Below are 13,882 nucleotides of genomic sequence, written 5' to 3' on the forward strand. Positions count from 1 at the left end.
CCATAATGGAGACTACTACAATCACTGGACTTTCTGCATATAAACACTGCCATAGCAAAACAAAGTGAAGGTAAAAAAAAAATCCACCAATTAGCTTTTGATGTTGTTATCCTGTTAACACAAACAATTTCAGGTACTGTGCAAACTTTTATCAAAGCACACAGTGGATACTTATGTTTCCACATAATTCCAAAATCATATTTCATAGTCGTGATGTCGTCCATATCGTCTGACAATGTAGAAAAAAAAGCTGTAATTTAATGAAACATTAATAAGAATACATTATATAAGGCAAATCTAAAATATTTGGTATGACCACATTTATTCTTTCACACAGCTTGAACTCTCTTAGTCAAGCTAGCTTGGAATTTCTTTAAGCAGGCTTCAGGAATAGTTCTCCAGGCTTCTTGAAGCCTGGAGAACTTCAGGCTTCAAGAAGTTCTCCAGGCTTCTTGATGTTTTCTGCCTTTTGTAGGGTAGGGGTTAGGGTTAGGGGGTTAGGGTTAGGGTTAGGGATGTTTTCTTCTTTGGATGTTTTCTGCCTTTTGTTCCATGCTCTGTCTCATATGGCTTCACTAATGTGAAGCTCAGCCTATGGGGAGCCAGTTCATGACTGGTATTGTTCCATTGTGTGTTTTTCTATCCAGGTATGCTTTAACTGCACTGGCAGGGTATTTGGGATCATTGTCATGCTGAAGAATGAAGCCATTGCCAGTCCAGCAATTTCCAGATGGTATTGCACAGTGGATTAAGATCTGAAATGCAGTCCACTGTGTTTTGCAGAATGCTATAGACTGTTGGTACCTCTGTCCTGCAGTCCAGGTCTTTTGTAATTTGCCTTTTATTCCTGTTTCCCTTCCTTAGGAATGACTTCTCGCTGGCCACCCTTTGACTGAGAATATTTCTAATGAACCTGAGCAAATACATGGATCGGCTGAAGAGTCACATGCGTCTTGCGTCAGGTCTTATTAAGGACATGGCTTTTTGATACTGTGTATCAGCTGTAGATGGTGTTTTTAGGCATGCCGCTTCTTCTTTTTTCTAAACTTGTCCCATTTCCTCAAATTTTTAAGGAAATGCTGCAAACCATGATAAGCAAGCTATGCTGTTAGTTTTTAGCCCATAGCTCTGTATGAATCACATTACCAAAGACACCATTTTCTGCCTGTCCAACTGTTTCATTTTTGTGTTTGTTTGTTTGTTTGCATGGATTTAATTCCTTTTAGTTTTATTTATTTTAAGATTTGCTTTTGGTGTTTATTAGATAGGACAGTACAGGAAAGTAAGGAGAGAACAATGTGCAGGAGATTCCAGACTCAAACCCAGATCCCTGCAGAAGTCTTTTATGGACGGATTGCTCCTCAGCCAGGTGAGCTATACTGCATAGAGGTACAGTTTAAACTAATTCCTTGTTGTGTATGTCAGCATGCTGTCAGTGTCAAATGACTTAACAAAAAAACAAACAAGCAAATCTGGGGGAAAGGAGCCAATGTCCAATGAAACACTCAAACGAGTGAGGGGCGTCTCAGTGCTTTTGTAAGTGTCTGTTAGACTTTCACTTGCTCAGTTGTGACCCATGTCTGGATGTTTCAGTTGGATGTGTAGGCATTTTTTCTCTACCTAGAATGACACAAAGAGCTAATATAATAATAATAAATAACAAATATATTGTTAAATTGTAATAATAAATAACAAAATAATAATTATTTCTCAAACTCTTGAATGATGGCATATTTTCGAATACCGCACATTGTAGTGAAACTGAAAATAAATGTGGCCTGTGTGATTGTTTTGACCACCGTGTACAGCTTGTTTCCATTATCCACATGGAAAACTGATTCCCACTTCCACATCCAGCAGAGAAATGTTGGAATTCGTTTACTATCCAGCACTATTCAATATTCATACTTCCTGCCATTGGACAGTCTGGCTAGTCTGATGTGTGTTTTTAGAGAGTTTTGTGTTTTTTCCTTGATGCTTCTGCTTCTTAGTGCACAGAGATTAAACCAAATACAGCTGCAGGCCCTAAAATAAAGAGCTACAAATGCATTACATTGGATTGCAGTGATAGACAACTTGAACATTTAAAATACCATAGTTATTTAATCTCTTGGTATTGTAAAAATGCAGATTGCTGGATCTGTGAGTTTTCTATTTACATGTATATTCTTATGTTTGGTATCACAGTCCATTCAAGCTCTTATCTGACCCATTTTTCACAGTCACAGGGTTATTTTCTTCTGATTGTGATGTCTGTCTTGTTTCCAGCTTGCACACAATGCAGACTGCAAAACCCAAAGCTCTCAGACTGTTTTTCACATATATGCATTTATACAAATAACAGTTCTTGATGACCCAACAAAAACATGCGGCTATGGTAGCTAGACCAAAGATGCTGCGAGTATTCTGTGCTCTGCTTTACGACACACTCACTGTATCCAGCCTATTTTTGTGTGTTTCGTCTCTCAGCAGGCCTCATTCAAATTGGATGTAATGTAATGTAAATAAGCCAGGATGCAGCTACCGTGTAAGCGGTTAAGACCAGGAAGCCTGGCAGGCACTGACTGGAAGGGGAGCCTGGACAAAGGAACATAAAGGCCCAAACACAAAGACAAATCAGGCATAAAAGGGAGAGCCACAACAGCTGACTTTATTTACACAGTAATTGGATGTTTTTGTCTCCATCAAATGCGACCTGCTAAAGAACGCATTAGGAAAAAAATAAAACTAAAGATGTCTTTGGATTGTCCCGTCCCTTTCCCTTTTTATTTTAAATGACTTCATTAATTAACCTCAGTTTGCAGACAAGAGGTTCATCTAAACATACAGAGCCAATTTGATGCCTCCTGCCTCGCACTGCTGGAACGTCTCTGGAAAGTTTGGGGGTTCCCCTTTGAATACGGATTCAGGGAATCTCAGTTAATTTTTAAGGCAACGTTATATTCCTGCTTTGAGCTGTTAGACATTATTTGACATGTCGTCTGGTGGTTAGCGTTTATTTTGAAGTAATTGCTTCTGAAAGCAGGGTGGAAGGGATTTCATTAGTTCCCTTGCCCCTGTCTCACAGCAAACACTTTACCTGGACTCATTAAGCATCAGACATGACACTTCACAGAGACTACTCTGCCAGCATTCAGGCTGTTACTATGCCAAGGTCTGCCCTCTTGGAATAACCTGCCAAAGCTGCATGCGTCGTTTCCTTTGTGCCTGATATGTTTTCTTCCCCTTTTGGTGGCGCACGTTTGTCTTTCAACTGAGGATTTAGATAAGGCAACGGTAACGCAGGGTTAACTATTGAATTTAATGATTTCAATGGCTGAAAAATGCTAAGCCATCACAGTTATTTGATAAAGATCTGAAGGGTTCGAACATTGTAAAACCTGTTTTCCTTCTCTGTTTTACCCTCAGGGATCCTGCACCTTAAAATAGATGCACTTGTGGGCTTGATTCAAGCAGTCTGCAATCAGTCAATATTTATGAATATGAACGACCATGTGATTATGGTAAAAAAACACAAATAGCTGTGGGGCTACTCGCTTTATCCTAAATTAAAAATATGAACTCTCATGATGTTCCATATCAGCATGGACATAAAGATTTTATTAAATTAACTCAAGTGCTTGGGTGAACATATATTTTCTCATATTTTGAGCGACTCTGACATATTTGGACTTCAGTGATTATTTGGCTGTCTTGTATGGGAGAAACTTTGACATGCATAGTCTGAATTGCAAATGAAATACATTTCTGTTTGAGTTTGACCCATTTTTTAAAATCTTGTGCGTTTTATCAAACACAAAAACCCGCAACAGAAGAACTGAATGATATAACAGCAGGCTATGATTCACTATATGATGGAAACCCTCCTGCAGGTTGCCCTTCAGGCTGCACCCTGATGGAGTATGTAAAGATTTTAAGTGTTTTAAAAGGGTCTGTGGGTAGAAAATTGCACATTGTCAAGGAACTCAGAGAAAGGGGAAGTAGTAAACACTGCTACATGCATGATGAGTGTTTAACAAGTAAGTCAGACCTTAATGAGAATAACAAAAGACCATATACTTGCCTGTACGTAAGACTATATGTCTATATGCACCATCATCTCTGCGGTATTTCTTTTATGCTGCATTCAGCCACATACCAAACTTTGACGCTGTGTGGCTTTAGGCAGTCTGAGTGGTAGTAGACTAGCAGGAGAGGGGGGAGAAGAGGGAGTCTTCATCATGTCTCATTTCAGCCTCCCAGTGCCCTCTGGCGGTGCTCAGAGCAGGCGGTACCCAACCAACTCCTCATTTCTTCCTGAGCTAGTCTCTCCATTAATAGCTTAGTGCCGCTCCAACTCCATTGTTATTCCTGCCTGGCTGCATCCTGCAGTAAGGATGATGCATGTTTATCAGACCAGAAATATTGTGCAAATCTGCCTCGTGAGAATGAACGCTGAAAAGAACGCGTCCTCTGACTCCAGATGTCATCCTCTTGTGTGCTATAACTTTGCCTTGAACAATCTCTTTGACCTTTTCTCTGCAGCTCTCTAAAAGCTTCGGTCATTTAGGCCAAAGATAAATAGTGTGCTTTTACTTGTTACACTCTTAGGCCAGACCAGATTTTTCTAGATCTTGTGGAGTTGGAGCCTTTGAAAGAAACTGTGGTATGGATTCATTTGATAGTTTAAAAGCTGACTTGCAAAATCCAGCACACAGATCTATCAGTCCTCTGCACATCCTGTAGTTTGTGACATGATGCTTTATGCTGAAATTGATTATTACTGCATGTCATGCACGCGTACACTCACACGCAAAAACACTTTGAACTTGTAGAGTCAGCTTTGTTTAAAACCTCAAAGGAATTGGATAAGTAATTGTCATTGAATCTGCATAATAAGGACACTATGTCATCAGAATTCAGATGGCCAGCTCGCCCTAATGATCTGTTACTTTTTCTGTTACTCATGAGCCAATCAACACATTAGTATCACATTTCTATTTTCACTGTCTGTCATTAAAAACACATTTTCCTCTCACCTCAATGTGAATGGAGCTGTTTCTCTTAAATAAATCAAATAATTGGAATTGCATTGTTTTATCAAGTTTTTTTTTTTACAAAATTCGGCCCAATACAATGTGTAACTAAATTCTGATGTCTTGCCTGTTTTATGTTTTATATTCATAAATTAGAATTTATTATTATATGCCTCTCAAAAGCTGTTTATTTTTTCCTGCAGACAGGAATAGATGAGTCTTGTGTTTGAAATCTAGAGAAACAATAAAAAACTCTTGTTGAATGGATATTGAAAGATTTCAGTCACAACTTGAAGCTGTTAAGGAGGTTTATTTTGAGGAAAACTGTAATTTTGATTGATGGTTTTATTAAAGGGATTTTTTTCTGCTTAAGCTCTGATGTGAAGAAGACTGTATTGTCAGCTGTGACAGATGATGTGGATAGCGTTGTATAAGAGCGCTCTCTACAGGCAGTGTGAGAAATTGCAACATACAGCCTTTCTATTTCCTGATGCCGAGGCTTTGCTGAGTGTCACCAAATTGCGGAAATAACGAAATAGCTAAACGTGAAGTAAAGCATGGGTAACAGAAGTACTTATACAATATTTAAATGCAATATCATGTTATGACACCAGTTATCTTATATCTATTCAAATTAGCATAAAAAATTAAAAAAAGAAAAACAGAAAGATGCGTTAACTGTTCAGAGACAAGACATCCAATTGGTTCCAGTTCTTTCTACAATGCAACAAAATTGTAAATAGTGATGGCTCAATTTGACTTTTGGCATGTTGACATGTAAGTTTAGTATAAAAAAAAACCCATCCAGGAACAATAAACACAACATCTCCCTTATAGTTATAAAAAAAATGCTATTATGGAGTGTTGTGAATGACTACATGGCTAAATGCAGTCTCCCATCATGCCTCTGTGTCACTGTGTTTCATATTTAGTTTAAGGACATCGTGTTTGCTGTGCTTGTTTTGGTTCTTTAGCTTTCATTGTTTGTTCCTGTTAATGCGGCAGCGTTGTTTTAACTTACAGCTATAGTTGTGCTGAAAACGATGTTACACCATGCCTGAAATTATGTGCAAGGTTACTGACCTGTGCTTTCCATTGGAAGCAGATTGGATTTGAAAGAATGCTTTAAAAAAAAAATACAAAAAAAAGTTACAAAAAAAGTATTCAGTGACTTCTTGATGCATTCTCAATCATCCAGGAAAGTAAATCTCCAAAAATTGTGTTCATAATTAGGATTAAGGAACTGACCTCCCAGCCCATTGTTCCCTCAGTGGGCTGGTTTCAGTCATTATGCAAATGTACTGTTTATAAGATTTGGGGAAACCTGCAGTCAGCTGAGACTGAAGAAGTCACCTGGATGAGTGACGAAACGTTTCTCCCACAACACGCTACGTCCAGATGAACAGAAGCAACTTTTGGAGATTCAGTGACTTGTTACCGTGGGATTCTTCAGTTACTACAACATTACAAATGTTTTGACATGATATAAATTTATTCTGCAGTCTCTCTATAGGAGCAGTAGAACTTTGTGAAAAACAATATATCTTGTGATCACAAAAAATCCAGTGTTGTAGAGACATCAATTTCTATTGGCTAGCGTAGCATAACATGAGTTACATCAGGGTTAAAAGCTGCATTACAAATTCAGACAAATGCAGTGAAAACAAAAACTGAACCCTGGACTCACTGCCACATTTCTACACAAGTGGGAGTGGTTTCTGTCTCATTTATGGATGTGGTGAGGCAATGCATGTAGTTAGTATTTTACCCGTGGTTTAACATTTGTGCACACAAAACAGTGGTGGATACATTAGGAACTCCTCTTAAGGTGAGTTCTCAAGGCTAAAACAAAGCTTCAAAAATTAACAAGTCTTGGGAGAAACCGTACGGCTAATCTGTTAGAGACAAAGCAGCCTGACAATATGTATGATCACTGTCATATGTTTGTTTCCCTTGCAGAAGGAGTTACTACACAGCTTTGGTGTTTAAAATACCGTAAGTGAAAGCCATGACAAAGATATTCGACAATAATTTTAGTATAATTAATTATTTTGTGCTGTTTTAATCTCCAGGAGCCTTTTTTGTCCTGTTCATGGTAGAAAAGTGAGAGAAGATTTTCCAACATGCAGGCTGCAGGTGACTTTCTAAATGTATTCAACACTGAGGCCAGCAAGATATCTGTGACACTCTTCCTCATTTTTCTTGGTCTCCTCTACTGGTGAGTAAATAAATGTTAGGTGGCTTATTTGTGATGTTCATTGTTCAGTAGAAATGAGGTCACTTATATTTTTGTGTCATAAGGCAAACAGTTTATGGCAAACAGTGCCATAAAGCACATACATTGACATTTTATAGAGCAGACAGTGCAAACGAATGCAACAATAACTCTAGACAGAATCCAGGTAAAGGTGAGCTCTGTTCTTTACTGCATTTGACACAAATTCTTTTCATTCAACCTACAAACAACACATTTCAACACTTTTGCCTGTAGGTATTCAGTCCGTCCCTTCTCAGTCCTCTCACGATGTGGCATCAAACATCCAAAGCCAGTGCCTTTCTTTGGCAACTTATTCATGTTTCAGCAGGTAAGATACAGTGTAACAAAGGAAGACCAGAGTTACCTTCAATGTCTGCTTGATTTTGCATCAAACAGGGATGGTGTCCTTGTTCTCATATTTGTGTCATTGTTAAAAGATTGTCAGCTGACTGTTACATCGACTGTATTTTTTTAATTCTTCTTTTCAGGGTTTTTTCAAACCTCTGAATGATCTTATCAAAACATATGGTAAAGTATGTGGGTAAGTAAAAGCACATCCTACAACAACAACTACTGAAATTGTGAATATTTTTCTTCTATAAACGATCTACAGTTTTTTGAGTTTATTGATTAATCTACAGAGTGAAACGAGATGACACTTTACACTTGGTTGGTCACTAAAGTATACGCTGCATATTTCAGGTATTATTTGGGCCGCAGACCAGTGGTAGTGGTAGCAGACCCTGATATGCTCAGACAAGTGCTGGTGAAGGACTTCAGCAGCTTCCCTAATAGAAGGGTGAGAACATTATATAGAGCATGTAGATGCATGATGCGAGTTTATTTCTGATTCTCACACAAATAACTGAGCAGTTATTACACATTTTGTGCCTGTGCTCTCTTATTTCTCTGGGCAGAGATTTGTGTTTGCCAAAAAGCCTATATCCGATTGCTTGCTCCAGTTAAAGAATGAACGCTGGAAACGAGTGCGGAGCGTCCTGACCCCATCTTTCAGTGCTGCCAAGATGAAAGAAGTGAGAAAATAAAGATTCCTCATATATCCAAGACAGATAAGATAAGATATGAACTAGAAGATCAACAAGATTCCTTTAATTAAGCTGAGGACTTTTATTAGAATGATTTGAATCTTGTGTGTATCCAAAACTCAGTGCCATTTTTTTCTCTCCTGTTTAAGTCAGTTTACAAATTTAATAATTTATGTGTTTGTTATTTATTTTTACATCGCCCCCATCTTTAGCTTACACAATGTTTGAAATGAGGAAGTAAAAACCTCAAAGTTTCTGGTAAAAGAGCTAAACATCCAGTTCTTGCTGGTGTTTCTTTGTAACTTTTATTAATACATAATTTGTATCATTTAAGTGTAAATTTAAATACATTTAATATTAACTTTGTACCTTCTTTATGTCTTCATTTCAACTGGTCAGCAAGTTAAATATTTTTCTTTGTGACCAGAAGGAACTCATAAACCTTTAAACATCCAGCGTTCACTTTTGCAGTTGGTTACTGCATGTCTGCATCTTTTGCAATATGTGTAGTTTAAGTGTCTGTGCTGTTGTGTTTATGGAGCTACCTTTCCCCCATTTTCTATGTTTATGGACCTATGATGATTCACTGGAGTATATAGAGCTGGTTTACATCTGTCCTTATCTCTCCACTTGAGTGTAGATGGTTCCGCTCATCAAAACAGCCACTGATGCCCTGATGAAGAATCTGAATGTCCACGCTGAGTCAGGAGAGGCCTTTGACATCCATAGGTAAAGCAAAAATTAAAATAATATTTTTTTGTGTTTTTTTTCTGTCATTGTTCATATTTTTCTGATAGCATGCCATCTTTCAGATACTTTGGCTACTTTACCATGGATGTTATTGCCAGTGTGGCATTTGCAACTCAGGTGGACTCGCAGAACAACCCAGATGACCCGTTTGTCCAACACGCTCAGATTGCCTTCACCAATAATTTCTTCAGGCCTATTTTGTTACTTTTCTGTGAGTCATTATTATAAAATTAATGAAAATGAGATATGTAAATGGGACAATAATAAAACAAGATGAGGGCAAAGAAAATAAAAAGTAATGTGGGGAATTCCTTAAAGTTATAGTTAAGCATGATAAATAATTCTATGTATTGAGTATGAAGCATTTTTGTTGATATACCTGTGTATGCAGTTCTCTGCTGATTTGTGTGTTTCTGTCTTTAGTTGCTTTTCCCTCCATCATGGCTCCTCTGTCGAGGTTCATACCCAGCAAAAGACAAGACAAGATGAATAATTTCTTCATTAACAGCATTCACAAAATCATCAAACAGAGAGAGGAGCAGCCTCCTGAGCAGGTGAATCTCAGATTTTCAACATTCCCAAATCTGTGCATTGCTTTGAAAGAGTCCTTTTCCTTTCATTTTTATTTATTTCTTTTACACGTAGAGGCGTAGAGACTTCCTTCAGCTGATATTAGATGCTCGAGCCACTGAAGAGTGTGTGTCATTGGAGCACTTTGACACATCAAACGATGCTCATGAGACTGATGTCAGGAACCAGCAGACCCAGTCTTCAGGCACAGTTCAAGAAAACAGGAGCCAGCAGGAGCAGTCTGTCAGGCGTCCACAGAAAAAGATGATGACTGAGGATGAGATTGTTGGTCAGGCTTTCGTCTTCCTCCTGGCAGGCTATGAAACCAGTAGCAACACTCTGGCGTTCACCTGCTACCTCTTGGCCCTCCACCCTGAATGTCAACTCAGAGTACAGAAAGAGGTGGATGATTTCTACACTAGACATGTGAGTGTTTTACAGTTGGTTCTGATCTATTTTGATTCATGCAGTTGTGGACAGTCATTGATTGTCATGCTGTTTGCTTTGTAGGACTCACCTGATTACACAAATGTGCAGGAGCTGAAGTATTTGGACATGGTTATATGTGAAGCATTACGCCTCTACCCTCCTGGATTCAGGTAAAGAAGGATGTCAATTGGATATGAAGGTTGGCCACAGTGGGGCCTGGAGTAGTATGCTGTGACTTTGGAAGATTTTCAGTTTTGGCTTTTTTTTGAAACATTCATCAACTGTTTGTCTCAGCTAGATAGTGTAGTAGTAAAACTACACACTTTTGGAGCAGGAGTTGCAAGTTCAATTTCCACCCATTATTCATTAAGGGTCCTGGCTAGACTCCCCATGCTAAAACAAAAAACCCCAAAGCCCTCGAATGGCGCAGCTACGTTTGCAGCCTGTCCGAAGCTCCAATGCAAGCATTTCACTACATGTTGTACTCTTTATGATTGTGTGTGTGACAAATAAAAGTTGTTTGTTTGTAGCTTTTCATGGGGTATAGCCATAATCCTATCATCGGTAAAAACTCTATCGTCATTATTATTATTATTATTATTATTATTATTATTATCATCATCATTATTATAATTACTGACGCGGTTGCAAGATCCAACATTAGTGCATTTCAATAATACAGATGTTTTCTGACTTTGGGACGTTAAGGCTCAGGTTCTGTTCATATTTGGTTGCAGATGCATTAAAATATGTTCAGTAACTATCAGTACACTTAAACTCATCTTCCTTAAATGGACACAAGTACAGAGAAACAGAGAGGAGGACATGACCGCAACTATAAATGACAGCTAAAGTCAATAGAGTGGTGGGGAAACACTTCATGCTGACAGTTACAGCTCTTATGAATATGCTGAGTCCAATTATAACTGTGTGGAATAAAGAAAACAGTATTTGGATTCTGTAAAACAATCTTTTTTGTCATATTTTGTCCCACTAAGGTTTGCACGAGAAATAGAACATGACTGTGTGGTGAATGGTCAGCAACTTCCTAAAGGAGCAATACTGGATATCCCTGCAGGCTTCCTCCATTATGACCCAGAACACTGGCCCGAGCCTGAGAAGTTCATTCCTGAGAGGTGCTTCAGTTCTGTCTGAAACGAGTAAAAAGACTGACTTGTGTTTACTGAAATAATGACTGGGTGCCGAAAATTCACATTTAAAAATAGCACCAATTGAAGTTAACTTTGAAGTGAGTCACAGCCATTCAAATGTTGACTTATTAACACGAATAACAGCTGTATATTAACAACATACACATGGAATATTTTTCTGTACAGTGGTACAAATACAATTGTTAAGGTGTGGTAAACACTTTTGTGTAGTGACATTATAACACGTGCAACCCACAAATACAACCTCAATTCAAATGTTGGGACACAGTGTAAAATGTAAATTAAAACAATGCGTTTACAAATCTTATAAACATATATTTCAATCACAATAGGACAAGACTGAAAACATTTAAACTGAGACATTTTATTATTTCATGAAACAACATTTGCTCTTGTTGTTTTTGTTGGCAGCTTTGAAGTTGTGACACTGCGATATTTACCAGTTAGTAGTATGCCCTCTTCTTAACAACAGTCTGAGGAGACCAGCTGCTGGACCTTTGGGAGAAGAATGTTGTCTCATTCTTGTCTGATACTGTATAAGACCCTCGATGCTCAACAGTCTTAGGACTTCTTTTTTGCACTTTGCACTTTCATGATGTGCTAAATGTTTTCAGTTGGTAAAAGGTGCAGACTGCAGACAGGCCAGTTCAGCATCTGGATTTGTTGTTTGTAAATCAATGCATTCTGTTTTCTTTACACACTGTAAAAGATTTTTGGAACTGGGACTGAAGCATGCATGGGATTTCCTTTATTTTCCAATGCTTTTCATTCTTCTTTAAAAAAAAAACTTGCTGTTGTTTTCCAGGTTTACACCAGAGGCCAAGGCCGCTCGACATCCATTCGTATACCTACCATTTGGAGCTGGCCCTCGTAACTGTGTGGGAATGAGACTCGCCCAGCTTGAAATCAAAATGGCTTTAATGCATCTGTTCCACAACTTCAGCATAAAAGCCTGTTCTGATACTAAGGTAGGATGCAATAAGAGAAAACCCATACATTTTCATTAAAGTAATTCCTACACTGGATAACTGTAAGACTGTTGAATTTATAACTACAAGCATGTAATTCTACAACCACTGTTTACTGTGAATTACACTGAAAAAACTGAAAACATCAATATATTTGTATATTATGCCGTAAGGTAACCACCGGTAAGAAAACCTATCTTTAAATTTAGGTTTTAGTGGAAGCATGACCAAAAACTACTCTCACATGTCCTTTAATTGTTTTTTGCTTTACTGTCATATACAATTTTGGACTGTCAGTATTATCAGCTGCAAATAATGACTATGCTGGAGTTTATTGGACATTTGAAACTGCCATAAGCTGCAAATAGCCACGTAATCCTATGACTACTGGTTAGATACACATTTGTCAGATGCTTCCATTTTTAAGATATTTTTACACAAATATATGGAAGATGTTCTCTTTTTATCTTCAGGTCCCTCTTGAGTTGAAGTCATCCAGCACTCTTGGACCCAAAAATGGTGTTTTTGTGAAAATCACAAGAAGAGAACAAGGAGCTCATCTGTCATCAGCTGATTAAATCATTTACACCATACTGAAACATAACAATCTCTTACTGTATGTCCATCAGTTCAGTGGCACTTGTTTCATTTATAGTCAGGACTTGGTAGATGTTTGAAAAAATGCAACACTGAAATATTTAGACTTAAATATAATAAGGGATTGACTGATAATTAATGCAAATGTTTCTCAGGCACATATAAATTGTAATTTTGTGATTACAACTGTTTGAGAATGAGAGAAATGAAACATGACAATATATCTGATATTATTCTTTATTAAAGCACGTACAAATAAAGTGGATGAAATCACTACTTTTTGCAAATCATAAAATACTAAATCTTTTTTGACAGCAAAGTTGATTTAATCTGGCACATTCTAAATTCTTTCAGGTGGATTGGTACACAGTGTCTACACACATTGGGCGCGAGCACTCTCTACAGACAATGAAAGGAATTGCAACATGCAGCATTTATATCATTCCCAATGCTGAGATTTTCAGTGCTGGTTGTAAACAGAATTGTGCAAATAATGAAAAGAACACATTTAGAAAAATTTGCAGTTTTTATATTCATGTGAAATTTTCTGTATTGAAATAAAAATCTGTCTATCAGTAAAAATAGGTGTAAAAACATCTATCTTGTACCATTTAGACAACCTTCATGACTCTTTAGAGACAAAACATCTGATCCAAATTTTCTCTACAGCATGACAAAATCAATACTGGTGATGTCTCAACCTGGTATTGCATGAAGAGGAAGAATCAACTGAGAAAATTTAACTTTGATGAAAAACTGTGGCAGGTTTTCCAAGGTGTTTTGAGGCTCTACTTGTGTAAAAAGGCTGTCAAACAGCCAGGAATGGCAAAGACAAGTTAAGCCTCCCGCTTTATAGCTGCAAAAAAGAAAATAATTTTATGAATATTTTGGCATCTTCAGTTTAGTCTTTTTGTGTCACTTTATGTCACTTTTGATAGACGTTTTTTCTTGTCATCAAATAAAGCTCCTGCGTTGCATATTGTTCTCGCATCTTCTTTCTTCAAGAAGTAATTTTCTTTGGCTAGCGTAACATTACATGAGTTACATCAGGGTTAAAAACTGCAATACAGGTTCAGAC

At 37.6% G+C, this 13,882-nt stretch overlaps 1 protein-coding gene across 3 annotated transcripts; it reads left to right on the forward strand.

Annotated features, from left to right (window-relative positions):
• Positions 1 to 1,192: 1,192 nt before the first annotated feature.
• On the forward strand, positions 1,193 to 13,781 carry LOC147324328 (thromboxane-A synthase-like). 3 transcript variants are annotated; one of them, XM_086298055.1, is made up of 15 exons: positions 1,193 to 1,369; positions 6,975 to 7,010; positions 7,088 to 7,233; positions 7,507 to 7,600; positions 7,761 to 7,813; positions 7,975 to 8,071; positions 8,190 to 8,306; positions 8,959 to 9,047; positions 9,131 to 9,279; positions 9,492 to 9,622; positions 9,714 to 10,064; positions 10,149 to 10,237; positions 11,066 to 11,203; positions 12,045 to 12,207; positions 12,681 to 13,781. In XM_086298055.1, exons 3-15 carry the CDS (start codon positions 7,139 to 7,141, stop codon positions 12,783 to 12,785), a joined length of 1,671 nt encoding a protein of 556 aa, XP_086154181.1. In that variant the 5' UTR covers positions 1,193 to 1,369; positions 6,975 to 7,010; positions 7,088 to 7,138; the 3' UTR covers positions 12,786 to 13,781. The 3 variants fall into 3 exon arrangements, with proteins under 3 accessions (XP_086154181.1, XP_086154180.1, XP_086154182.1); XM_086298054.1 differs by lacking the exon at positions 1,193 to 1,369 and adding an exon at positions 6,731 to 6,843; XM_086298056.1 differs by lacking the exon at positions 1,193 to 1,369 and adding an exon at positions 6,773 to 6,843 and having other exon boundaries at positions 7,115 to 7,233.
• The last annotated feature ends 101 nt before the right edge of the window (positions 13,782 to 13,882 follow it).

The sequence above is a fragment of the Aulonocara sp. 'chitande type north' Nkhata Bay genome, linkage group LG7 (assembly GCF_057382095.1).
Source record: "Aulonocara sp. 'chitande type north' Nkhata Bay isolate Kocher_YH1m ecotype deep benthic linkage group LG7, A_spYH_male_GT1.1, whole genome shotgun sequence".
Lineage (NCBI taxonomy): Eukaryota > Metazoa > Chordata > Actinopteri > Cichliformes > Cichlidae > Aulonocara > Aulonocara sp. 'chitande type north' Nkhata Bay.

Coding starts and splice junctions, on each gene's coding strand:
- LOC147324328 (XM_086298055.1), top strand. CDS start 7,139: ATGCAGGCTGCAGGTGACTTTCTAAATGTATTCAACACTGAGGCCAGC. Junction 8,072..8,189: donor GCAGCTTCCCTAATAGAAGG/GTGAGAACATTA, acceptor TTCTCTGGGCAG/AGATTTGTGTTTGCCAAAAA. Junction 9,048..9,130: donor GAGGCCTTTGACATCCATAG/GTAAAGCAAAAA, acceptor GCCATCTTTCAG/ATACTTTGGCTACTTTACCA.